Here is a 27,069-nt window from a genome sequence, read left to right as displayed (position 1 = left end):
TAATTGTTATATTTCTACTTATCCACATAGTAGTTTACAATATCATCATAGTTTTATTTAATTATGAAAAATAAGTACCAGTACTCTATAAATTTTTGGGGAAGATTTGGTTGCACTTCAAAGGCCTTCACATAGAATATGCCTTTACCTAATATTTATGTACTACATAAATGAACTACTGTACAGTAAATACATCTGTCGCTTCTAGTATTCTCAGGAGCAAGTTAGCAATAAACCCTTACACTAATACAAGCTAAGATATTATTCCATATAATTCACTCTTTGTTCAAATAAGCCACTAAGGCTCTTAATGCATAAGCACACAAAAAATATTTATAAAGGTATATCTTTCACTGCCACCATATTAATGTTCTTACACATACAGTAACAGTGTACCGACACAATTATTTACTACAGCACCTGTAAACTGAAGACTACGGTATACTACAACGTTACCATTGATAAAAAATCTTACTCATTTTCCCAGCACTAAACAGAATGTATCATCCAGACAACACTAACAATGAAGTTCCCATTAAGGAAACAGTGTCTTAATAAATCACTCCAGTGTCACTAAACACAAGGATGCAGAAGAATGTATCCAGTTTATTTCAGTTACTTTTCTTTCCACTTCCAAAAATTTCTTAAAAATTTCACTTACATTCAATAATTTCTAAAGATAAGCTGGAAGATCAGAAACTACATTATCCAGGAAATCAAACTTCTTGTGGTAAGATGAACAAGTGATGAAACTGCATTACCAGTCAGCAACCTGGATAAAGTCGGAAATCACAATCTAAGTCGCATAAAGGCAGACAGGAGGAAAGACCCTTGGTATCGCACACTTACATTCTTCTATTCTAAATTATCTTGCGTATCTATTCACTTATAATCACATCACTTGGCTTTTTATAACATAGTCTCCTGTTCTTTTCCTTTACTGTTGTTTTTCACTATATGTGAGTCTACTTGCAGAGGAGTTGTTGATTTCAGACTATTTTTATTCACATTAACGCAAATGACTCCTTTGCTTTAATCTTCGCTACTATTTGTCCTTTCAATTAATACAGATCCATTTTCTTTGGATGGGCTTGTTTTGGCACTCAAAAACTGCTCTGTTGATTCTGAAAAGGTTAGATGCTTCTCCTTTGTCTTTCCATTTACTTGGCCATTCTGAGATGACAGGGCCATTACTTCTGGGGTTGGAGTTAATGTTTTTCAGGGTTGTATCTTTCTTGAAATTGTAACTTTCTTCATGAAGGTCAATTAGTATTTCAACGGGTGTGCCTTCACTACTGTTCTTAGTAGATTTTACTTCATCTGAGACAGGTTTACTTGTTGAGAGGTAGGAAGGAAAATATGCCGGGTCTTCACAACTTGATTCTTGGACATTTTTGCTGATATTTAACTCCGTCTGAAGCAGTGCGAGGCTGTAACTCTATTGCTTCTTCACCAGACTCTGATGAGCCTTGCCCCATACTCATATCCTGAAGATCAAGTTTTTAGAATTCATTACATGACAAACTAATTCTGTACACAAGATGATAATTCCACCCTTCAATCTACTTTTCACCTAAATGGGGATAGACTAGGTATATAATTCCCTATAAATACAGTAATACTGTAAAATGATTTATAAAAAATGAAGGATTGAAGTGTGAAATCTCATTTTAAGAATGAGGGGATGAAACAAGTGATCTGTGAGATTCAAATGATTAAAACACACTGTACAATGACCGACAAGATCCATACAGATAAATCACCTCTTAGTAGAGCAACCTTACTGGCCCAGCAATTCACTACAACACTACCTCACACTCACATAAACCCTTTTAACTCTTCTCAACTCAACATAAAATGCTTCCAATACAGTCTGTTCATTTAACTTCCAGTCACCTTTCCTTGATCCATTTTAGCAACATGTCACACACAAGCTATTAAACATGTCAAGGACCTTTGGCAATGGCATACTATGCCAACTGATGATTTACCTGTACTGTATAGATCATGTATAGTATGGCCATGGCAATAACCCATAAGTTGTAAAAAATAAATAATAATAATAAAAAAATAATAACAATTCTTTAAACACCTGTACAGTACATCTAAATAAAATAAATAAAATTGTAATGGAGAATGTGTTCTTTCAACTCAGGTTAATTAAATGTAGCACATGAACTAGGAGTATCTCATTACCAAACTAATACAATACAATACCAGCGATGTCCACTGACCTGGTCCACACTTACCCCAGTGAAAGCAACTACAGGTACTTACTGATGTACCCTACATCCCAATAACTAATTTTCACTGACCATTAATTACCTGCCCACTCCATCACACCTCTGTCATTTTATTATTTTATTATTATTCCCCAGTGTTAATCGGAGTTCTACAGTGACATGCCATCTAACAGACTTTCAGCATTTGATTTAATAACATGTACATCCAAACGTCTTTCTCATATATTCAATCTTTAACCATTGTCTCCTGAGATTTTATAAATTCTTTTACAAATAACACCATTTACTTCAACTTTCCCATTGAAATGTTATCTCTTTATCTGAGACCTAAGCTGAAAGTTAAAGACATGCAGTAGTTCATTATTCTAAACTCTTTGTCAATAATTAGTGTTGTAATTTTTTTTAAATACAAGTACTACTTCTCAAAAACATATCCCATAATTGTGCTAGAAACCAATGATGGCAATCTGTCTGTTTCTAGTGCAAGCAGAGCATCTTTCTATGTTTAAAAGTAAAAGCAGTAGCAGGATGCAGGGAATTAGAGTGAATATATTATGGGGCTGGAGAACTGAAAACTATATACTGTTGTACAGTATAGGAATGAGTGAATTAACAAGAGTCTTTGATACTGTATATTAAAAGTTAATAACTTCACCATTCCCTGCAGTTGGCTTGTCTGGGGCCTTTACAAGAGAATAATAAGCTCTGTGTCCACTAAAGATAATACTGCTCCTCCATTTAGGCAAGTGCAGGATCAAGCTTGTATAAAATGGTTTTGATAGCGAATGACCCATGGCACCGGTTTATAGTTTGTGTAGTTAACATTTTAGCAAGCTAAGGCAATACTAGTGTTTAGAATTAAAGAATGTAAAGAAAGAGTTCAAAGTCATTAGGAGTTGAAAAGGAGTATGTGAAGGAGGACAGCAAAGTGTAATGGAAATACTGTACTGTATTGGTAGGATGATTGTGAGAAATGTGAGGTGACGGAGATATCTAAGAAAAGATTTACATGAGCCATCCTGCTGTTTGGAAGGAAACTGCTTATTCAGTATGATTACTGGATGTAAATTTAAGAGGGGGGATGATCAAGAATTTTTCAACTTCCAGTAATGGCCAAGAGGATTCATCATTTGCTAGATAAAGATATGTACTGTTATTGTTGGTTAATCAGAGCAAGTGAGAGGATGACATGTACAATACAGCATTTGATTATACTGTGGGACTCTCACATAGTATTACCATGTGCAGTAAATGGATTGGGGTCATGACCTAGTGACTAATTTTACTTAATATTAAGAGGTGAAAGTATCACACTCACTGCTACCTATACAATATACAATATGGGTGCAGTTCCCTACCAACCTGCAAGACGATCAGAGGGACATTACACCATGATTATCGATGAGTTCAGCATCAAATAATAGGTTTATGGAGGCTGCCCCAGCAAATCACAAACACATCATCCTCTAATTACCGTATGTTTCTCCGACTCTTATGATACTGAATTTGTAACCTTTAAGAGGACTGTGACTGGATAGAACAGCCTCCTTTTGTCCAAAGAGAACACTCGTGAAATATTGCAAGGATTCTTAGGAAATCACTGAAAGATATATGATCTAATGAAGCAATAAATTTCAACCAAGAGTTTCCAGACACCAATTTTATTGAGAGAACAAGCCTTGTTAGTTTTCAAGTCACTTTGACTTATAAGTAACTCACACGTCATCTTCTGATACCTGGCCTGGTCTGGCCTCTGACATCAGATCTAGGTCCTCCTCACCATCAGTTAATTCCCTATCCGGCATGATGAAGGATCCAGCGATGAACAATGGTTCTGTGGCATCCTGTCCATGTCAAATTGAAAACTTTGATCCTACAATCTATCAAGGTTTCTTTCATGAAAACCAACACTGTTTTAGATTTGACAAGATTTTTGGTTAAGTTAAACCTGATGTTTTAATGATGATGCATAAATAAAAAAAAATATTATTTCAACTTACATAGGGTTTTAGCTAACTTGGGGTTGAGCGTTCTGGTTTCAGTACTGGTTGCCCATACATATTTATATTGGCTTCACAAGAATTGGATTCACATGTACACAATTTACCACCTAAGTTTTCATACAGAGCGAAAGGGAGAATGTATACAGTTTTTATTTATTTATCATATTTTAAATTTTTCCCACATGGGGAATTACTGTATCTCAAAAGGACACAAGCCATTTCTCATGTACCATTCCCATCATACACTACCTGTTCACTGGTGAGCTAATAAAAAAGACTGGGTAACAGCACAACTTTTTGAAGACTGGCTTGTGAACTGTTTTTGAGTGGAGGTGAAATGATACTATTGTAACTCTAACATCAGTTTCAAGACCTTAGTTCTTGATAATAATCTGGGTCACCTTAAGCACCTAAATGACATGACTCTTAATATATGAGTCATGTTTATACAACTCAACACTACTTTCTTAATTCAACCACTGGATTAAGGAGTGATAATATACTGTATAAAACACAGTACAGTACAGTATATCATTTGAGGCACACATTATCTCATAGTTGCCTAATGCCATTCACTCAGCATGTAGAAAACATTATCATTTTACAGCCATTTTCCACACTTGTATGGGTCAGCTGTGTTTACCTGACGACAGCTCTCCAAGCTGCACAATTTATTGCTGCCTCTCTCCCAGGTGCCATCAGGCAAATTTGAAGTGAATTACATTGCTGGATGTCCTTTCTATCACCAACCCACTTGTACAGAGTGAGAACTGGGGGAGTATATAGCAGCATATACTCCATTATAATATTTGTTCAATATTTACAAAATTAATTATGAAATTGCTATTAATATATGAATAAATACTTAATACAGTAGAAAATCATTACAAATGATGGCTGAGAATATTACCTCACTTTACTATGGTAACCTATCTTTACATACAGTCCACTAACCTTTACTTACCCAGTAATCCTTTCTAAGCACACAATCCTAGGAATAAATAAAGGCAAATTGCATCCTATTATGTATTAAAATTTGTCATCCCTGGGCTATGCACAAAATCACAAAAAGACCACTACTGAAGTCTCAACAGTATGTGAATAAAAGACACTGAAAACTAAGCTTTGGTACACATACAGCATGGCCACCACTGTACTCAACTGTCTTCACTTCCCTTACTGTACAATTTGGGACCCATGACATAGGGATTTCAATGCAGTCTTATTTCGCTAAGTCACTAAATAAAAACTCACACAGTACATCGACAATGATCCTACATGGAACACTCTAGAGTAAAATATATGTGGGAGCTCTTTTAAGTACTGTATACAGTATATCAAAATTAAGAATAGGAAAATACTTGGTGCTGTTCTAGTAAATACTGACTAAATAAAATTTCAGCAATGGTGACCATTAATTTCACTAACTTTGAAGAATGAAGCATAAATGTGATCTATCACTTTTAGGGAAGTCTGTAGTATATCATCCTGTGTATGGTGTCAGGAAGTGTACAGATCTTACACAAATTTTTGGATATTAATGAGAAGGTAGTACTGTACTGTACACTTATTCATAGTTATTGGTGATCTGGTAAGAATAAAAACTCAGTGATACTGTAAAAGCAATACCAACCAATTCATTAAATCATCCCATATGGAGAAACTTTTCTAAAGCTTCAGAGTTACCAGTACCAGCTTTGGGCAGTCATTATGGAGAAAGTGAAACAAAATACCCAATACTATACACTCATAACTATATTAAGTGAAAACAGATTGCTCACCTTTGACTGTTGCCTAGACACATACGAAGGGGTGAGAATGGGTGTGGGGGAAGGGGAGGGAGTACGAGGCCGAGAACTCTGTCCATCGCCGCCATTTGACCTAAGCATCTGAGGAGAGGGTGTCTGTCGATCACGCCGCTCAGCTTGGGAGTGAATGGAGTGTAGTGACGTCCTGCCACGGCTAGCCAGCAAACACAGGAAAAGTTAGAGTAGGTTAGATAGGGAAAGAAGCATTTGTCAAATGTTGTCAGTGTTGGTTTGATTTATAGCTAAAAATGCTCTTCTACACTTGCTTAGAAAATTGGCTGACTTGGTTAGTGAGTCAATTGATTGATGATTACAGTACTTAGTGAAAAGAACATCAACTTGGTTACATGTTACTAGCTGGGATTGTCCAATTGGGCGAGGTTTAGTGAATGTCCTTGCAAACTTAATCAGTACAGTACTGGCTTGGTCGGGGATAAGCAAATATTTCCTTGAATCAGTAGTTAGCAACACGTTAAGTTAGATGTTAGTGACAGGTTTGGTAAGCAGTTTAATAATAGGTTGGTTGAAGAAAGGTATATGGCTGTCTGAGGATGAAGGCTGCCTTTGGACAGCTATTAGTGATGCTCTTGGTTAGTGGTTGGTGAAGGTATGGTTGTGGAGGGAAAGAGAGAGAGAAAAAAACTTATTAGCTTTTTATTCATAACTGACCCAAATAGAAATTCTCTTAACTCAAATCTTATTCTTGTGATGAATTAAAATATGTTGACATCAACCTGACTTCTCTCAATTCATACTGGGAGTCAATAGACTATCTTACTGTATTTTATATATATATATATATATATATATATATATATATATATATATATATATATATATATATATATATATATATATATATATATATATATATATATATATATATATATATATATATATATACATAATGTGTGTGTGTGTGTGTATTTTTTTTTACTGCTTTCCAAGATTATATGTTAACATAATTTCTTTTGTGTCTATCGATAAAACTTTTCTTTTGAGGAAATAACAGACAATTATAATCAATACTGCAATACTGCTACTATGGGGGCTGGGGGGGCAGGACAGTCGGGATGGAACCCTGATTATGGTGGTGACAAGTCCAGGGGCAGATCCAGAGGGGTCCGGGAGGTCTGGACCCCCCCCTTTTCATCAGAAAATTTCAATACTTTTTCTTTAATGCAGTATTGTACTGTACTCAGGCATTTTTATACAGTAAAGTAAAAAGTAATTACTATTGACCTCAGAATATCTCCTAATATCAAGTGCACATGGCCTCAAAATGCCCTTGATATTGGTCAGATTTAAAAACTTTGGGGTTACAGAACCCCAAAAAAAATAAATAAAAAAAAAAACAGCCTGGTGGGTTGGCCATGTTCCCCCACCCACAACTTCTTGGACCCCTTACCTCTTGATATTCCTGGATCTGCCCCTGAAGTAATATTGTCTTTGTTAACTATTCAAGGGAAAAACTGTGATGGGATTTTCATTGATTAATTATTAGTGACTAGCTTAGTGATTAGATACTGAATGATTAGTACTGTGGCTATGGATTAGGTATGTGAGTGGAGGTTAGTAACCAACTTGGTAAATAGCCACACACTTTATACATTATTAACTAGTATCCTTCATGTAGCTTATAAGTACATATCTTGGTAAATTAATAAATAAATTAAATATTTATTGTACAGTGTTAAAACAATGACCTTGAAATATTCCAACCAATTCACACACTACAGTAATTTCTCAACTCTTGAAAACTTGATATGTCATATTTTTTAACATTGTAGTTAAACTATTCCACTGATCCTTTGAAATATGTTAATATATGATGACAAAAAATATGCTTGCCTAAAAAACATCCAACTTAATAACTAAATTTTTTGCAAGATATTTAAGAATACAGGTACAGTATTTATTTTGTTCAAAATTTCATTACTGTACAGGTAAAGTACTTCCTATGATGCTTAAGAACAGGTACAGAATTTAAAAATCTGAATACAGTAGACCCTTGCCATTTGCGAGGGATAGGTTTCAAGAAATGGCGTGAATTGGCAAAACCGCAAACAGCAACGTATACGTACTACCTTAGTGCACTACTGTATACCAAACAACTGACCAGCCGCGGCAGCACTCATCCCATCTTTTAACTTATCTAAAAACAAAACTTTCTTTGTCAGAGTCATCACTGACTTCTGCCTTTTACATTTCACTCCATTAGCATCACTATCACTGACACTAAGCAGTCTTTTAGGGGACATTTCACACAGAAACACTAAAGTTTTGAGAGTACAACACAAGATGCTGCATGGGGTGACTCGTTGTGCTGTGGGAAAAGGTTTGCAAGCTAGCCACCATAGTCATCACTTGCTTACAGCGAATCATCAAAATCGCGAATCATAAACTCACGAATGGCAAGGGTCTACTGTAATTAGTGTTAAATAATGACCTTGGAAATAATTACTGTGGATGTCCACCCCACAAGGGGTCACAGCTCAAGCTTGAAGAAGCCACAAGTCCAGAAAATAGTGAGGGCAAACTTTTTTGGATTGAGAATTGTGAACTTTTGGAACAATCTGCCAGCAAGTGTTATGATGGCACCAAGTGTGAGCTCTTTCAAGGCCAGACTTATCCAACACTGGAGCAGGTTCCGATATATTCAGGAGCCAGTTCATGCCCAGAAATTGCTAACAGTGCGTAATAAAGGCTTGACCAACTACCCAAGCAGCTAACGAGCCGATCAGTGGCAAAGAGGGTAAAAGTAAAAGTACACCTCATAATAACAGTACAGTACTTGATTCCTGTAAGCGTTATATGTTATATTTATGCATTTTGTAATTAGAATCAAGTTGTCAAGTCACTTACAAATGTAAATTTCCAGCTTGAAGACAAAAATGTATTTTGAAAAATAAATAAATAAATAAAATTACGGTACCATGGTGCTTTAGCAACACTGTACTTAAATCAATAAATTAGTACAGGCACTATACAACAAGTTGATCAAGGATCTGGGTTAAAAAAAAGAAGTGCTTATGGCCCTTGAAATATCTGTTTCAACTTGATAATTACTCAACTGTTGCTAGTTTTAGATATGCTTTTAAACATTCTGTAGTCAGAATTAAACTCTTGAATCACTGAAATAAGGTAAATTGTTCATGATAATACTGTACTGTACCAGTAATTGGTTCATAAATATATTAGTAATTACAGGAAATCATCCAATAGTTTGGTTAGCATTTAGTAACTATGTTAATAAATACTGTAGATAGAAAACAAGATGTGTCCATAATAAAACAACTCAGACCTCAGAGTCAGAAAAGGAGTCGTCATAGAGACACACCTGAAGGTAACAAGTGGAGTCTGAGTGATTATTGTTCCCTCCGTCTCAAGATGATACAGCATAGTAAATCGTTAGGTTTATCTCACCACTGTTTCTTAATAACTTTTGATGGGATCTTCACTATGTTTGGTCATTTTGGTCATCTTATTCTCTTTAACACAGGTCAGCTTACTCGCCAGTAAGAAGCCAAATTATTCAGAGATATTAAAAAGCATTACTGTATGGGACGATCTCCATTGGCTTCAGATACTGTCAACGGAATGAAAGCCGAGACTCAACATTGCAAGTGCTAGAGGATGCACCTAAAGCTAGGATTCCATATATGCGTTTGCAGTGTGTTTGCGGTATACGTTTGCAGTATGCATCTGCGTTAAATTGCCCTGAAAAACGGACACCACCGTTTCCATATGCATGCAGCTGTTTTTTTAGTGCATTGAAGCTACGACACTATTTATATAAACAGGATGATTAGCTATTAAACATCCTGGGTTAGTATAAGATCATGCGTAAGTCAAAGGAAAAATGGACAAGGAAACATAGATGGTGGGTTCGTAGATTGCTGCTGAATCGGAACAAATATGGAGCCTTCAGTATTCTGGTAAAAGACCTGAGCTTAGATGAAGAAAATTAAAAGAATATTTTCATCTGAGCAGACAACAGTTCGCACATGTTCTTTCCCTGGTTTAGGAGGGTTTGTTGAGACACTGCAGAAACAGAGAAGTCATTTGCTTATAAATAGGAAATAATAAGAACAGCAGATGAATATTAAGTGACACAAAAATTAGTATTCCAGTGAACCTTTTATTGAACCATGAACATTTTAGAACAGTTGTGTCATAAATGTATGGATCTCGTAAAATGATATGCTGTATAAGGATTGATGCTTAATGAGCTAAATTATGAAATAACACTTCCTAGGTTTTTAAATGTATTATATAAATGCATTACAAAAATAGGTTGGGATATATTCTGAAGGAAATTAAGTTCTCAGTCTCCTCGACAGAAAAGTGTTTTCTTCCTCAAGGCATTTTTGCCACGTGAGGAGAGCAAATGCAGGGATAGTGAAGTCACAGTGTGGGATTCCTGCGTCCATTTCCATGCGTTTGCGTTTTCAATCGCTACAGGAAGCGGTTGGCATGTACTGCAAATGCCTAATGCTACAGCTAACACAACCTTGCCAATGGAAACAACAGTGAACATGTACACTTCAATGTGATCTATTTTTGGTGCTAATGCATGAATGGAATCCTAGCTTAAGTCATACCAGTACAGTAGTAAGGAAGAGTATCACAAGTCCCAGGTTGATGAAGACATTTCCCTTATTGAAACCACAGGTAGATGAGAGAAAGATCTGGGTCTTTATGATGACAACAAACTAAAGTTCTCAAATCAATGAGAAGGTAAATCTTGCTAATAAACTTGTAGGACTTGTATGAACATCCTACACTTACACATGATTATCCCAAATAAGGCTTTTGAAATGTGTAGTGGGTGGCCAATCCAATGGAGATCACTGCCTCAAGTTTAAAGAGCTATCAGACTATCAATACAGAAAACTGTCAGATATAACTTTGAAGTAAAAATTGTGAATTCTTGGTATAACCTGGCGAGAGTATGTTGTGACAGCACTCAGTGCAAACTTGGCCAACATTGGACAATGTTCAGGTACATTCAAGGGCCTGTACAAGCCCAGTACAAGTCAACAGTGCATAACAGAGAACAGGTCAATCACCCAACTGGCTAGTAAGCAGACAAGTGGAGGTGAGGATAAGACAAGCAAAGTAATACATACAATGCAAAAACAGAGGCGAAGCACACCACAGAAATTAATCAACTTACAGTAACTTATACCCTAATAATCCTATGTTAACTTTGGTTAAGTCTGGTTAAGACTGGCTTGGTTGGTCTTCTTCATAAATAATGTTCAGGCATTGTTTTTCCTTTCTTCTTCACCAGCTTTGTATTTTATGCGTAAAACAATACTATTGTCAAAGAATATCAAGAAGTAAAATGGCAGCTAAACTTGTCATTTACTTGCAAACCTGCATGCTTTCCTTCCATGTGTCTGAGAGTTATGAACTCAATAACTCAATCAGATAGTAAACAATTTAAATTGAACTTAATACTGTATGTGGGCATATCACAACAGGATCTCAATTTAGCTCAATCATCAGCATTTTCTTATGTCATTATCCATAGTTCTCTAGCCATTTTGACTTTACTATGGCATGACAGGGGACTCACCTATCTTGGGAACTTTATTTGAAATTATCTTTTGGCATTACAACAAATTAGTACTGTTCAAGGAGAGATGAAGATAAGAGTAATACAGCCTTAATTGTTGAAACCCCTTCCAAAATCCAGCAATAATGTCAGAATGACATGGGGGAAAAAAGAAATATTGCTTGGATGAATTACATTATTTAAAAAAGTTAATACTGTACCTTACTGGCACACCATCCAGGAAACTTTTCTCTAGCCCCCTTAAGATTTTCTGGAGTCTGTTATTGACAATTACATGTACTGCACTGTACATTATTCACAATTAATTTTTATTTACCATACGTAAATTTGGCTGGGTACAATATATAATACGTATACACGCGTGATAATTATCTACCAGGTGCTCTCATTTACTGGTATAGTAATAGAAATATACAGCTTTTTGTAAGTAAAATTTTTTTTTATTTCTGAATAACAAGAATTTTCCATCTTTAGAAGTTGTTTACATTCCATTAGATTAATAACCACAACTTTTTTTATGAAGGGAGATCAATATCTAAACTACAATTTTTTTATAAGAAAAAAGAAAAAGAGGCAGAACTCTGGCAATGTAAAGTCATAAACAGACAAAAGTCGATGACTTTAGCACAAAGCACAGATTTTCTAAATTACGTACATAAAATCCTGTCCTAACACTGTAATGACAATGTTCACAAAGAAATTAGTACCTGGCATATGTCTTGGTGTGGGAGACGAGTGTAGAGTGTGAAGTTACCACCAGAGGATCACCTTTGTACCACCTATTGTACAGTTTTCTTAGCTCTTGACGTACTTCTCCATTCATCAAACAGTACAGTACGGCTACAAAGAAACCCTGAAAGAAAAAAAAAACATAGTGGTTTAAGCTGTATTCCACGCATTCATTTGGGTCACATGAGAATTAGACCCTCACCTTATTTCTCCTCAAGATTAGCTACCCAAAAACTAACCTTGCCTACATAGCCCCACAGTACATAACAATTCATGAGTATATTCAATACTGTCCCACACCTATACATACACACAATACTGTGCCACACCTACACACATACAATGCTGTTCCACACAATACAGTACTTGTATTGTGCTACACAAACACAATAGTGTGCCTCACATCCAGAAGGAAAAAAGGCAGAATATTAATTTGCACGTCAAGGATATGACTGCATTCCCTTTGCACATCATTTCCAATTGTGATTGTTAAACACTTTACAACAAGGGTACCACTAAACTAGTAATACTATATTGGGGATTTTATTAGAGTAATATTAAATTGGATATGGTGATGTCAAAGCTAAAGGTCCATAAGAGTCCCGGCCCTGACAAGGTGCATCCTAGAGTGCTAAGAGAGTTGAGCAACAAGCTTGCCGAGCCCCTGAAGATCCTGTTTTGTAAATGCCTGGATGAACAAAAGGTCCCCAGCGAATAGAAAGTGGCTTACCGGTATGTGAGTCCTATTTTCAAGAAGGGCGATCGTCACTGCACAAACAACTATAGACCGGTGAACCTGACCAGCATAATATGTAAAGTACTTGAGAGTATTATCAGAGATGCCGCGATGGAACACCTACTACGAAACAACCTTGTAAAGAATTGCCAACACGGTTTTATGCCGGGGCGCTCCTGCTTAACACAATTGCTCAAGGTATTGGATATTTGGACCCATATTCTGGAACGGGGTGGTAATATCGACAATATTTACCTAGATTTTGCCAAGGCTTTCAACAGTGTACCCATGAAATGCTGAAAATCAAACTGGAAGGGTACGGAATTCGGGGAAATGTCCTAGCGTGGATAGAAGACTTTCTACATGACTGCAAGCAGTGTGTGGTGATTAATGGCACGAAATCATCATCCGTACCTGTCACAAGCGGGGTACCACAGGGCAGTGTATTGGGCCTGCTGTTGTTTGTTTGTTTCATTAATGACATGCCTGACGTTGTACACTCCTCCATACAAATGTTTGCCGATGATGCAAAGTTATTTCGGGAAATCAAGAACCAAGCGGAGAGTGAAGAGCTGCAGAAGGACCTCTGTGGGCTCCAAGAATGGTTGAAGAAATGGCAGCTGAGATTCAATGTCACGAAGTGTAAGAGGATGCACCTGGGGCGTACCAACGGTAAGGAGGCGTATCATATGTCCCAATGGGGTGAAGAAACTGCACTACAGTGGTCCCTCGGTTAACGAGCACAATCCGTTCCAGCAGGTTGCTCGTTAACCGAAACCATTGTTTCAATGGGTTTTTGGGAAATTGGTTCCAGCTCACCGAAAATTGCCTAAATTCAACAAAAAAGGTAGAAAAGTACACTTACTTTGAGGTGTATGTAGAAGGCTCCTGGATGATGATGATGATGGGAATTAGAATGGGGGTGGAGGAGAAGGGAGAAGAGAAGGCTTTGGGGTGGAAGAGAAGTCACCCCATGGCACCATTTCACCCATAAAATTTTAGTTCTCTTGGTGTAATTCAAGATTATTTTCTTTAAATCAACACTGCACTGCATTATATATTGTCAATATGTAAAATAAATTTCAAAATGACCAATAATTTGCTTGGAAACACAGAAAAAAGCATTTAGTTGAAGAGAGTCTCAAGCAAAATGTTACCTCCACTGAAAACAGAGAGAGACTAACGCCTGTCTGGTGTGTTAACAGGCTGGATGGCACGCCAGAAACTAGTTTCTTTACCTTCAATTATGTTCAATAATTGTTAAAATGACTAAAAAAGTTAATATTAAACTTTTAAAATTATTGAATAGTATAAACTTCTTGATATTTACTAAAATAGTAAGGAATTTAAGCCCTAAAACCAATTACTGTATTGGCAGACTAATACTACAGCTGGTGGACCGCCAAATGCAAGCGAAAACATGTTGAAGTCGGCTCGTAAAAAACTCGTTAATCGAGGGATTGCTCGTTAACCGAAGTTAAGAATCTTATGGAAGGTAAATCGTTAACCGAAATCTCGTTAACCGAGGCACTCGTTAACCGAGGGATCACTGTATTTGAGACTGAATGTGAGAAGGACCTAGGTGTGTATGTTGACAATGACCTGAAGTTCTCGGGCCATTGCGAGAAGAAGGTAAATCAGGCAAATAAATTATTGGGTCTTATAAGAAGGTCGTTCAAATATCTAGACGGTCCGTCCCTCGTAACGATCTTCAAGTGTGAAGTGCTTCCCCATCTGGAGTACTGTCACCATGTCTGGTCCCCGAGATATGCTAGGGACTGTCAGTTGGTTGAAAATGTTCAAAGGAGGGCCACCAGACTGGTACCTGCATTTCGGCACCTCAACTACCCTGAGAGACTGGAGAGCCTGAACTTGCCTAGCTTATACTACAGACAGGCAAGGGGCGACCTAATTGAGGTGTATAAGCATCTCAACGGGCACTACTCAGTCGAGAGTCCTTAGTTGGAGCTGGCGGACACTTGCCCCACAAGGGGTCACAGCTCAAGATTTAAGAAGTTGCAGGTCCAGAAAACTGTGAGGGCAAACTTTTTCGGAGTGAGAGCTGTGAACTTTTGGAACAATCTACCAGAAAGTGTTGTGACGGCACTGAGTGTGAGCTCTTTCAAGACCAGACTTGACCAACACTGGAGCAGGTTCATGTACATTCAGGAGCTGGTGCATGCCCAGTACTTGCCAACAGTGAGTAACAGAGACGTGACCGATCGCCCAAGCGGCTAATGAGCCGATCAGTGGTGAAGAGGATAAAAATAAAAGTAATCAGGGGCTCTGCCTCCCTGAATCCCCCGGCATTCATAAGTCATTTGTGAAGGAAATGTCATAGAAGAAAAGTGTCTCTGAATTGTCTGAATAAGTGACTGCAAAGATAAAATTCTCGATATTTGGTGGGTGGCAGCTTATACATTAATATCAATATAAACTATTTTGATTTCAACTCACCTGGAAGGAGGCGAAGACCTGGTCAAGGAAGAGCCAGACGATCTCCACATAAGCATTGGTGGAGGTGGAGAGGCTCCAGAGCACAAAATAGTGCACACCAAACAGTGGCACCAGTACTAGTGTAGACTTACCCAGCTTCCTGCAAGAGTGCTGGAGTTACTGTATAGTTCAGTATCCTAAAATAGGGGTTTCTTTTATTTACTAGAGGTAGCACATCATATTTCCATATACGTATATTCATGAGTACAAAAAATGAAGGTCATATTCTTTGAAATCACCATAAAAAACACAAGGAAAACCTATATTTGCTTGTGATCTCCAATTATGCACCTTATAAATTGTTTACCATCATTCAATTTGTGAATGTCAGTTACATAAGATAAAGGCTATGTGGCCCATTCCAGCTATACCCCAAATTAAATACATTACAAACCTATTTGAATCATGAGCTTCAATTTACAGTATAATCTACTTAGACACAGTGAATAGTTTGTAAAAAGTATGGATCACCTGAAGATTCGCCGCAGCTTATTTCACCCTTAGATTCACTCCCAGTTCATTTTACCTAATCATTAACCATGCTAATGGGATGAGGAATAGGTTAAGCTAGATTAGCATTAGGGTGGTTAATGTTTTGGTGAAATGAGCTGGGGGAGAATTATTGCCCTAAAAAGATTCTATATATAAAAAAAGTTAATGCACTGGTTTCTGGGTAGTGTTAGTGTTTATAAACCAACGCTAAGGATGTTAGCATCCATCCCAAGATGATAACAGTACATCCTTTAACATGAACGTTTATTGTTTGGTCAAGTAGTGTATGCAACAAGGGGCATGATTAAAAGCGCGTTGATAGCTCGATGCTACCTTATATACAACGTAACAGGCATGCAGTAATGACGGCATCTGATTGGCCAATTTGTTAACCAGAGAGATGCGGGGAAACATATTACACATGTGTACATTTTAGTTTAATTTCAGTCAATGCGAAATACTGTTAAGATTATGTTTATTTTTATTTTTGTTATTTATGAGTAAACTGTTACTGCTACTGTTAATAATTATTCATATAATTGTTAGTACTGCAAGACATGCAGCTGATACCATAAATATTTGTCCTTTGTTGTGTAGATATTAGGTGATGATAATGACCTGTACTTCATGGACTCGGCGGATATAGATGATCTGAGCTTGAGAACGAGGACGCGCACCACATTCAGGAAGAAGAAGAAGTTGATGAGATTAGAGATGGCGACAGGGGCCCGGATGCACACCCAGAAGATCCACTGAACGTTGTTGACAGTCCAGCAGTGGGCATCATCCAGGGTGGCTCTCAGCGTGGCCCAGATGCCCACACACCCCAGTGGCAGTCCTGTAATGATAACACAAAGATTGAGTAACATGTATTCATGAGATACCATAAAAAATTGAAATTAAATCATAAAATATACCTCAAACACCTATACAAAGGTGCACAGTACAAATAATGGAATAAACTGCTTTTCTTTAATGGGTAACTAAAAATAAGCAAATTCCTGTCTTCTTTCTATTTTTATGCACAAGTAGGTAGTCATCTCCTTCGAGCATCCAATAGTCTTCAGTCCCTGTATCCCCTCACCAGCTGTAGAATACTGGCAACTTTTACTAAGAAACAGTAAATTAAATGCATGAACTCCTCTGGAATGTTCTTGGTGTGGCAATGCAATCAATGTCAAATCTAAAACTTGCCTTCATTTGGAAGAATATACAGTACGTACTGTATACAGTATCCCAAATTTTGCATGATGATGTCCATGATTAAAAAAATAATAATGTATGCATGTCATGAAAAGGATGACACATGTCACTCACTATTATTATACATCAAACAGGTCTTTACCACTCATGGCAAGGTTGCATATTTAGGTAGCCAGGAACTCAAATATTAATATTGATAATTAAAGCAATGGAAATATCACCAGTAATATATTTTATTCGGATTTTCCTGGAAGTGAAGGTGGAGAAAGTTGAGGTGACATTAATTCCCAATTTACTGACCCCAACCAAGGAGGATGTAGAGGGTGATGGCTGAGGAGTCAGTGAAGAGTGCCATGAAGATGAGGCTGTGGAGGTAAAGACCCTCCATGAGCAGCCAAGAGTAGTTGGCCAGGATGAAGTACTGCCACACACAGATCATCAGCTTACATGCCCACGTCTGCTGGGGAGGGGAGAGGATATGACAGGTTAATCAGTTATTCACTGTGATAGCATTGTGAAACATCTGTCTGTGTTGGTGGAGTGTCGTGGTTGTGGGCCGATATATACCGTAGTCTAGTTTGATCTAACCTAACTGGTGTTTGGTATTAATGATACTTAATGTAGATGGGTTTTGTCTAATGTATTGTCATGGTCACAATTGCACGGCTAGTATGTTCACTTAATTATTCATAATATGCTCCATCATCCCCAAAACATGTGTGAAACTAATGAGTTACCCCTAGAGCAAGACTTGTTTTCCCGAGTGAGAGGTACCATCTGCTTTCTCTCTCTGCCTGAAGCGGCCTTCCGTAATGTAAATTTTAGGTTGTGCTATAACCTTTATGAGTAACCATAAGTCAGATGTACCTACAGTGAGCTGAAGCAGTCAAGGTGTATTGAGTATATGTTGAAAGTGTCATCTATCTTTATGTGTAGAGTAAATAGCATTAAAACGATGTGTTTCGAGTGTCAGACCCAAAGCTGGAATCAATTTATGTTTCGTGTGAAGCCATAAGATGACTGTTCAAAACTAAAGTAGGTTTTCCTTGATTTGCAGACCTCAGAGAATCCGATGAGAGTATTGAAATTATTGTCAGTTTCGTAGTTAAGATTCTCATTAATCTTGTTAGCATAACCTGCTGACTGTAGAAAACTTTGAAGTGTAACTTATACCTGTGGAAAGAACGGATGTTGTGGTCAGGAGTTCCATCCGCAATATATTGCCATTCTCGGCACTTGACATCAATTTAATTCTTGCATTGCAGAGATCGAACACTGATTAGATTGTTATTATCATTTTTTTTTATCCTCTTCACCACTGAGCGGCTCGTTAGCCGCTTGGGCGATCGGTCAGATTAAAGTAAGTTTTCCAATTTTTTGTGACTTTCTGACACCAAATACTAATCGAGAAGTGATTGGCAGTCCGATTTATTCATCTAGGACCATTATTTGACTTCATTCCGGCTATATTTGGGTACATTTGGGTACATTTGGGTAATTAGTCGGACCCCATGCACCGGCTCCTGAATGTACCTGAACCTGCTTCAGTGTTGGTAAAGTCTTGTCTTGAAATAGCTCACACTCGGTGCCGTCACAACACTTTCTGGTAGATTGTTCCAAGAGTTCACAACTCTCACTCCAAAAAAGTTTGCCCTCACAGTTTTCTGGACTTGTGGCTTCTTCAATCTTGAGCTGTGACCCCTTGTGGGGCGAGCGTCCGCCAGCTCCAAGTAAGGACACTCGACTGAGTAGTGCCCCTTGAGATGCTTATACACCTCAAGTAGGTCACCCCTTTGCCTGTATGTAGTATAAGCTAGGCAAGTTCAGGCGCTCCAATCTCTTAGGGTAGCTGAGGTGCCGAAGGGCAGGCACAAGTCTGGTGGCCCTCCTTTGAACATTTTCAACCAACTGACAGTCCCTAGTATATCTCGGGGACCAGACGGGGTGACAGTACTCCAGATGGGGAAGCACTTCACTCTTGAAGATTGTTACGAGGGACGGACCGTCTAGATATCTGAACGACCTTCTTATAAGACCCAATAATTTATTTGCCTGATTTACCTTCTTCTCGCAATGGCCCGAGAACTTCAGCTCATTGTCAACATACACACCTAGGTCCTTCTCACATTCAGTTTCAAATAGTGCAGTTTCTTCATCCCGTTGGGACATATGATACGCCTCCTTACCGTTGGTACGCCCCAAGTGCATCCTCATACACTTCGTGACATTGAATCTCAGCAGCCATTTCTTCGATCATTCTTGGAGCCCACAGAGGTCCTTCTGCAGCTCTTCACAGTCCGCTTGGTTCTTGATTTCCCGAAATACTTGGCGTCATCGGTAAACATTTGTATGGAGAAGTGCACAACGTCAGGCATGTCAATTATGAAACAAAACAAACAACAGTGGGCCCAATACACTGCCCTGTGGTACCCCGCTTGTGACAGGTACGGATGACGATTTCGTGCCATTAATCACCAAACACACTGCTTGCGGTCATGTAGAAAGTCTTCTATCCACGCAAGGACATTTCCCCGAATTCCGTACCCTTCCAGTTTGATTCTCAGCCTTTTATGGGGTACACTGTCGAAAGCCTTGGCAAAATCTAGGTAAACCACCCAGTTCCAGAATATGGGTCCAAATATCATTGAGGACGGATTCAGGAACTTGTTAAGGGTGAAAATACACAAAACTGATCAGGTAAAACAACACTCTGAGAGATAAAAAACGAACGACTTGAGCACATAGAACGACGAACAGACAGGGTGCACAGACGGGGTACACAGACGGGTAACAGATGGAAGGCACACAGGGAGCAAAGACAGGTAACACAGCCGGGTAACACAGAAGGGTAGCACAAACAGGTAGCACAGACGGGTAGCACAGACGGATAACACAGACAGATAGCTGGGTCGGGAAACTCACCATAAGGGAAATAAATAAATATAAAATGAACCAGAGAGAGGCGCAAATAAAAAAGAATAAAAAAATAAAATAAACGGGAGGCGAGAGAGAGGAGTCATGCAGTTACAAGTAAAGCACAGGTAGACAGACAGAGGCAGATAGACAGAGAAACAAGCAGGTAAATAGACAGACAAGCAGGCAAACTGACAAATTGGCAAGCAGGCTGGTGAGGTAGGAAGAAGAATGGGGGATGAGAGTGAAGGAAAATGAGGGAAGGAGGACGGGAGGAAGGACGGGAGGAATAAACACAAGGAAAGATAAAAGAAATGTGTAGGAGTAGAGGGAGACAAATGGAGAGAGGGAGAGACAGAAGATGAGGAAGGGAAAGAAGGAATGGAGAGGAAGGAAAGGCAGAAAGAGGAAAATGAGAGGGTACACAGGAGGAAGGAGGGATGATGAGAGACTTAGAAGGAAGGAAGGGAGGGAGGAGAGAAGAGAGGAGGGGAGGGACCGAAAGAGGAGGGGAAGGAGGGAGGGAAGGGAGGGATGGGGAGATGGACCGCTGAAGGGAGGAAGGGAAGGAGAGAAGAGGGGATGAAACCGATGAAGGGAGGAAGGGAGGGAGGGAGGAAGGGAGGCAGGGAAGGAGTGAGAGAGGAGGGGATGGACCGATGGGGAGGGAGGGAGTAACATAATCAGATATCTTACCTTAAGCAAGAAGAGGTCGTCCCCGGGCTGCGTTATTCAGCATGCAACAGAACCAAACACTGGTGACTATCTCACACACACACACCAGAATCCCACGTAAACACACTAATGCTTATATTCACATACACCATACCCTCACGTACCCAAAGTAAACACACCAACACACCATACGACCGGACAGTAACACACCTCTGTTAATATTCACGTCTACCACCACACACTAGTCCCACAGTAAACACACCTCTGTTAATATTCACGTCTACCACCACACACTAGTCCCACAGTAAACACACCTCTGTTAATATTCACGTCTACCACCACACACTAGTCCCACAGTAAACACACCTCTGTTAATATTCACGTCTACCACCACACACTAGTCCCACAGTAAACACACCTCTGTTAATATTCACGTCTACCACCACACACTAGTCCCACAGTAAACACACCTCTGTTAATATTCACGTCTACCACCACACACTAGTCCCACAGTAAACACACCTCTGTTAATATTCACGTCTACCACCACACACTAGTCCCACAGTAAACACACCTCTGTTAATATTCACGTCTACCACCACACACTAGTCCCACAGTAAACACACCTCTGTTAATATTCACGTCTACCACCACACACTAGTCCCACAGTAAACACACCTCTGTTAATATTCACGTCTACCACCACACACTAGTCCCACAGTAAACACACCTCTGTTAATATTCACGTCTACCACCACACACTAGTCCCACAGTAAACACACCTCTGTTAATATTCACGTCTACCACCACACACTAGTCCCACAGTAAACACACCTCTGTTAATATTCACGTCTACCACCACACACTAGTCCCACAGTAAACACACTAATATGGATTTTCTGTTAGAATGGTCCCAGATAGTTTAATAATGAATGATAGAAAGAGACATGGAAGATTAAATTTTCTGATAAGAATGGCGTTGGATTAGTTGTCATAAATGGGTCTTTTGATTATTTTCGGCATGAGATGCCTCTTAATAATAGACATGTTGACAAAAATTCCTCTAAAATGGATACAATTCCACTAATGGCCATAAACGGCAGATGTTACCCTAACCTAAATGGTTTACTTCGCCAGATATGGACCTAAATGGATAATTTTCCTTCTCTCATCAACGGTTTTCCTTCTACCCTGGAAAAGGCTGTGTTGCCAGATGTCGCCGGCGTTCTTTGTTACAGGTTTAGATAAATCGCAGAAAATAGTTCGAAAACCCTCATTGAAACAGGACAATTCTTCTTCTGAGATACGCTTCAATCATATGAAGGTTCGACACCCCCAGCTTATTTCAGTTTATCTTAGGGATATCCCACTTTATTTTCTTTCCCTTTGTAGTGGATTTCTTCCCTACAAACGCTGTTTGTCGCTGAGTAGCCGACCCCACCAATTCCCCAGTGTATGCCTCGTGGTCTAGGTCAACCAGCGCCGCCATACATCACGGAGCGGGGGTCAACTACTAAGCCACGCCTACCCCCCGCTATTTAAGACCTGACCTCGTGGTGACCTGCCTCTTTCTACCTCCACCAACCAGCCAGCAACACCTCCTCCGCCTGCCTGGCGGTCATCACTCCCGCCGGCGAGCATGGCGACCCACAAGCTGGTCCTCCTCTGAGTATCCTCACTAACCAGCTCTCTCTACATCACGCTTGTAACCATGCTGCCTTCCCAGCACCAAGCTGCATTGTACATCCAATACAACATGTATATAGAGAGCACATTGTGAGTTTCCTTTCTCCCACCCATCCTGAGTGTGATTCCAAACATCTCATACCCCCACACCTTTCCTTTAGTCGCTTCTCTTATATTAAATTTTATTTCTTATCCATTTTCTGATACAATGTATTATCACTATTTACTCTCCGTTTTCTTTAAGATGCTACAATAATACTGTTTTCCCGGTACCGACTTTCAGGTATTTGCTTGCTTGCACACACACACACACACACACACACATACACACATACATACATACACACACATACATACATACATACATACATACATGAGAAATAGCAAAATTTGCCTTCGCGCGCATCAAGAGAAGAGCAGAGTGGTGGTGGTGAACAATTAGCTAAATACCAAATACCCGAGGCACAAGGAACACGCTGGTACACGGTTTCAACACAGCACAACCAGCATTAATGAGCTTTGAATGACACCGCTTTTGACAACGTTCTCTCTCACGCTTTCCAGGATCTCGGTGTATGACGTCGGCTCGAGAAAAGCCTCAAGGCCGAGTGACAACTTTGGCGGCATCATTTTGGCCAGCAGACTGAGCAAAGAGAGCGAGCGAGGCCTTTGTTGACGCCATGTTTGGAACGGATGTGGTATATAAAGTAACATATTTATAGAAACTCCCTGTATGGTAGTACTGTATAGTTCAAGATATATAATACTGAAGTAATTGAAGTTGCCATCACATAATTACTGTTTCAGAGGAGAGTAATATACTTTTATCGTTTCCATTACTTTAAAATAACTATCTAAAAATAACATCTAACAAAAGTAACAAGATAAAGATGTAACAAAATAACTAACCTAACCTAACCTTTCCATAACTGTAAAACCATTATGAAAAGACCCCAAAATAAAATAAATAAATAAAATACACAACTATTTAACTCCCTGCAAGGATACCTTCCATCTCACCTTAAATCTCTATGTAGCTAAATTTGCTGTGTCTCGTGGGTAAGTGCGATCGTGGGTAAGTGTAAGTCGTATGGGTCAGGTGGGTTGTGTGGGTCAGGTGGGCCGTGTGGGTCAGGTGGGTAAGGTGGGTAGTGTGGGTAAGGTGGGTAGTGTGGGTCAGTATGGATCGTGTGGGTCAGTATGTGGTGAGTGTGAGTCAATACGGGTCAGTGTGTGGGTCAGGTGTAGGTCCGTGTGGGTCAGTATGGGTTGGGTGACTATGACATTTTAGCCACCTTGAGTAAATATCTAATCCCTTAAGGCGACTTTAGCAAGGTTCCACGTCTTTTACCTTAACTTAGCACACCAGAGCCACACACCACCTAATGCGGTGTTTAAGAGGCTGATCCTACCAGCTGTGTGTGTACAGTATATTAGTGCTGACACGTACAGGCAGACAAACACACACACACACACTACTACTTTGCTGTCACTCGGATTCGAGTATGGCGATCATCCATCTCTGGTACAATGATGTGAGTTATTAAGGATGTCACCTTCGTTGGTGAGTTTTGAGGTTACTAAAGAGGCCGATACGGGACCGGCAGGGTCGTCCACAGATGTTGCACGTGTGGAGGGCTACATCTAGTGCGGAAGGGGCGGCGGCAGCGTCTTTCCGGCGTCGGCGCTTGTCTGCCTCGGTATGCAGTCGGGCTAACTCGAATGTATTGACACCTCGGTGTGGAGTGATCGTCTCCCAGGTGAGGGGGTCGATTTGGCACTTTTTCAGGTGTGACTGAAGACTATCCTTATACATTTTCTGTTGTCTGCCAGCGTTACGTTTACTATTCGTTAGGTGGCTGTAAATTAGCTGCTTTGGCAGTCTACTGTCGTCCATGCGGGTAACATGGCCAGTCCAACGTAGTTGTTCATGGATAATGGTAGCCTCGATGTTTCTACAGTTGGTGTCAGCAAAAATACTGGCATTTGCTCTCTTGTCTTCCCAGCGAATTCGGAGGATGGAACGTAGACTACGTTGGTGAAAGATTTCAAGTGCCTTGAGATGCCTCCTGTATGTGACACACACACACACACACACACACACACACACACACACACACACACAAATAAATAAATAAAAATAAATATATATGATAGATAGATTGTGAGAATCACCAATTCACCAACCTGATACGGGTCACCAGGTCACTATCAGGTCTATCAGGTCACGGGTCACCAGTTCACCATCAGAACACAGGTGATGAAGGAACCATCTCTAGGGAGGTGTTGTCGACGGAGATTCAGCAGACCAGAGGGAGGAGGAGGAGGAGGAGGAGGAGGAGGAGGAGACAGACAGGCTTAAGACACCCCTATACTTTTCCGGCCATTAGACAGGGTAGTGACACTCTTGATAGCTTCTGTCTGTTTTAGTGTGACTTGTTTTACACCAGTGGAAGCCTCTAGCGTCTGGGAGGTTTACTTTTACCCCAGTATGTCTGTTTTTACGTTGTTGGAAGCTTCCGATTCGTAATATGTCTCTTCATACAGTCGTAGAGGCCTCAATCTTGGGTAAATACAAGGGAAGAAACAGAGAGAAGGGAAGAAAGAATAACTCGTTTAAAGGGGAGGTGGGGGGTGGAGGGGAGGGGGGGTGGGGGGGAGGGGTTGGTGGGGACCAACCAGGCCAATTCAGTTTGTGGATATTAATGAGAACGGCCGCAACAGGTGATGGACGACTGTGAATTGTCAATTTTCTACTGAGGCGATGTTATTTCCTGCCTCAGCAGGGCAAGAAGGAAGGTAGAGGGTAGGGAAGGAATAGGAAGGTAGGAAGGAATAGGAGGGAAGGAAGGAAGGAATAGGAGGTAGGGAAGAAGGAATAGGAGGGTAGGAAGGAATAGGAGGGGGAAGGAAGGAAGGTATAGGGGGGGGTAAGAAGGACATGGGAGATAGGAGAGAGAAGGAAGATGGATTGGGAGATGGGGAGAAGGAAATAGAATGGGAGAGGAAGAGGAAAAGGAGGAAGGTGGACAGGGAGGTATAGGAGATGATAGGAGGACAGGTGGAAGGAGATGGAGGAGAAGGAGGATGGACAATAAGGATGAAGAGGAGAAAAAGGAAGACGAGTGAGAGGGAAGCAAAAATAGATGGAGGGTAGGGGAAGGAAGGGAGAGAAAGGAGAACAGGAGGAGACGGGGGCAGTAAAGACAGGGATTAGAGAGAAAGGCGATTAAAGTGAGGCCGACGGTGTATGGTGAAGGGGTGTGGAAGAGAGAGAGAGAGAGAGAAGGGGATGAAACACTAATGGAATTAACACAGAGGAGAGAGAGAGAGAGAGAGAGAGAGAGAGAGAAAGAGAGAGAGAGAGAACGTGGGTAGAATAGACAGGAGGAGGAGGAAGAAGAAGAAGAAGAAAAAGGAAGAGGAGAAGCGGGAGAGAGAGAAAAAGGAGGGGGAAGAGTGAGTCACAGGTCAGAGTAACAACTATTAAACTTGACTAGAGTTACATAATACATTTTCCAAACCCAATCATACCTGTTGCAGTCTAGGGAGGGCGTCTGACAGCTAGCAACAAGACGGAGAAGGGCAACCAGACACCGGCCATTATACGTATCCATCCCTCCAAAAACAAAATAAATAAATAAATAAATAATAAACTTTCCTATTTGATGTCAGAGAGTATGAATATAATTATAGAGTATGGTTGAATATTATCGAGAAGTTCATTTATACTGTAGTGTGGGTTCAAGGACCAAAATAAATATACTTCCTCCCGATTTAAGCATTACAAGAACGTTATCATACTTAATAAGACGTCATTTCAGGTTATTATACTTTATTTGGAGGAAATAAATATTGTACTTGAGGTTAAATACAACTTATAGGGGAATAATCTTAATGTAGTGGACTTTATCGGCTTGGAAAGATAATGGCGGGAACCGAATGTAAAAATTAAGGGAGAACTAATGCAAAGTTAAGAAAGGAACAAAGAATAGTGTAAATAAGGAAAACAAAAGTAAAGTTAACGTAGGAAAAAAATAGAGTTAATGAAGTATAAAGTCAAGTATTATACATCGTCTGAAGAATTATACCCACGCTCTCTTACGAAAACTAAACTACAGTAAAATATAAACGTCTTTCATTAAGCTTCTGTCGTATTTATTTCATTTTATATTTCCTATTTCCAGAATTAAACATTAATATTATTTTTTTGTGAATTTTTCCGAGTATGTCTAATGTTTTCAGCCTATTATGATTTTAATATAATTGGTGGAAAATTTATGAGTCAAAACAGCTGACGTCAGACCCAGGGCGGATTAAACAAGACATCTAACGTGACGTCCCGATACCCCATTACTGTCCTCTGGTAGGTTATGATAAAAATATGGATTTTATTTTACCAGGATATAAACAATAAAACAAATATATCAAGTAAGAAAATAAGACTTAAATGCAAAATACTTAAAGAATATTTCAGATTTTTTTTTTACCCACGTCTAGG

General features: G+C 39.5%; 1 protein-coding gene across 5 annotated transcripts in view; it reads right to left on the bottom strand.

The window, feature by feature from the left end:
• LOC121875513 (secretin receptor-like) overlaps positions 1-27,069 on the bottom strand; it is a 284,107-nt gene continuing 257,038 nt past the window's right edge. The window contains exons 10-16 of one of the 5 annotated variants that reach the window (XM_042380107.1): positions 17,595-17,754; positions 16,710-16,929; positions 15,561-15,699; positions 12,346-12,491; positions 6,028-6,208; positions 3,963-4,087; positions 1-1,487 (exon numbers count right to left, since the gene is read on the bottom strand). In XM_042380107.1, coding sequence (XP_042236041.1) covers positions 1,481-1,487; positions 3,963-4,087; positions 6,028-6,208; positions 12,346-12,491; positions 15,561-15,699; positions 16,710-16,929; positions 17,595-17,754 — 978 coding nt within the window. In that variant the 3' untranslated portion in view covers positions 1-1,480. Of the gene's footprint in view, positions 1,488-3,962; positions 4,088-6,027; positions 6,209-6,231; positions 6,641-12,345; positions 12,492-15,560; positions 15,700-16,661; positions 16,930-17,594; positions 17,755-27,069 lie in introns of those variants that run through there. The other 4 variants (XM_042380089.1, XM_042380082.1, XM_042380097.1 and 1 more) reach the window with 4 other exon arrangements.

The sequence above is a fragment of the Homarus americanus genome, unplaced genomic scaffold (genome assembly GCF_018991925.1).
Source record: "Homarus americanus isolate GMGI-L3 unplaced genomic scaffold, GMGI_Hamer_2.0 scaffold39745, whole genome shotgun sequence".
Classification (NCBI taxonomy): domain Eukaryota; kingdom Metazoa; phylum Arthropoda; class Malacostraca; order Decapoda; family Nephropidae; genus Homarus; species Homarus americanus.
This window is presented reverse-complemented; position numbering and strand designations above follow the sequence as displayed.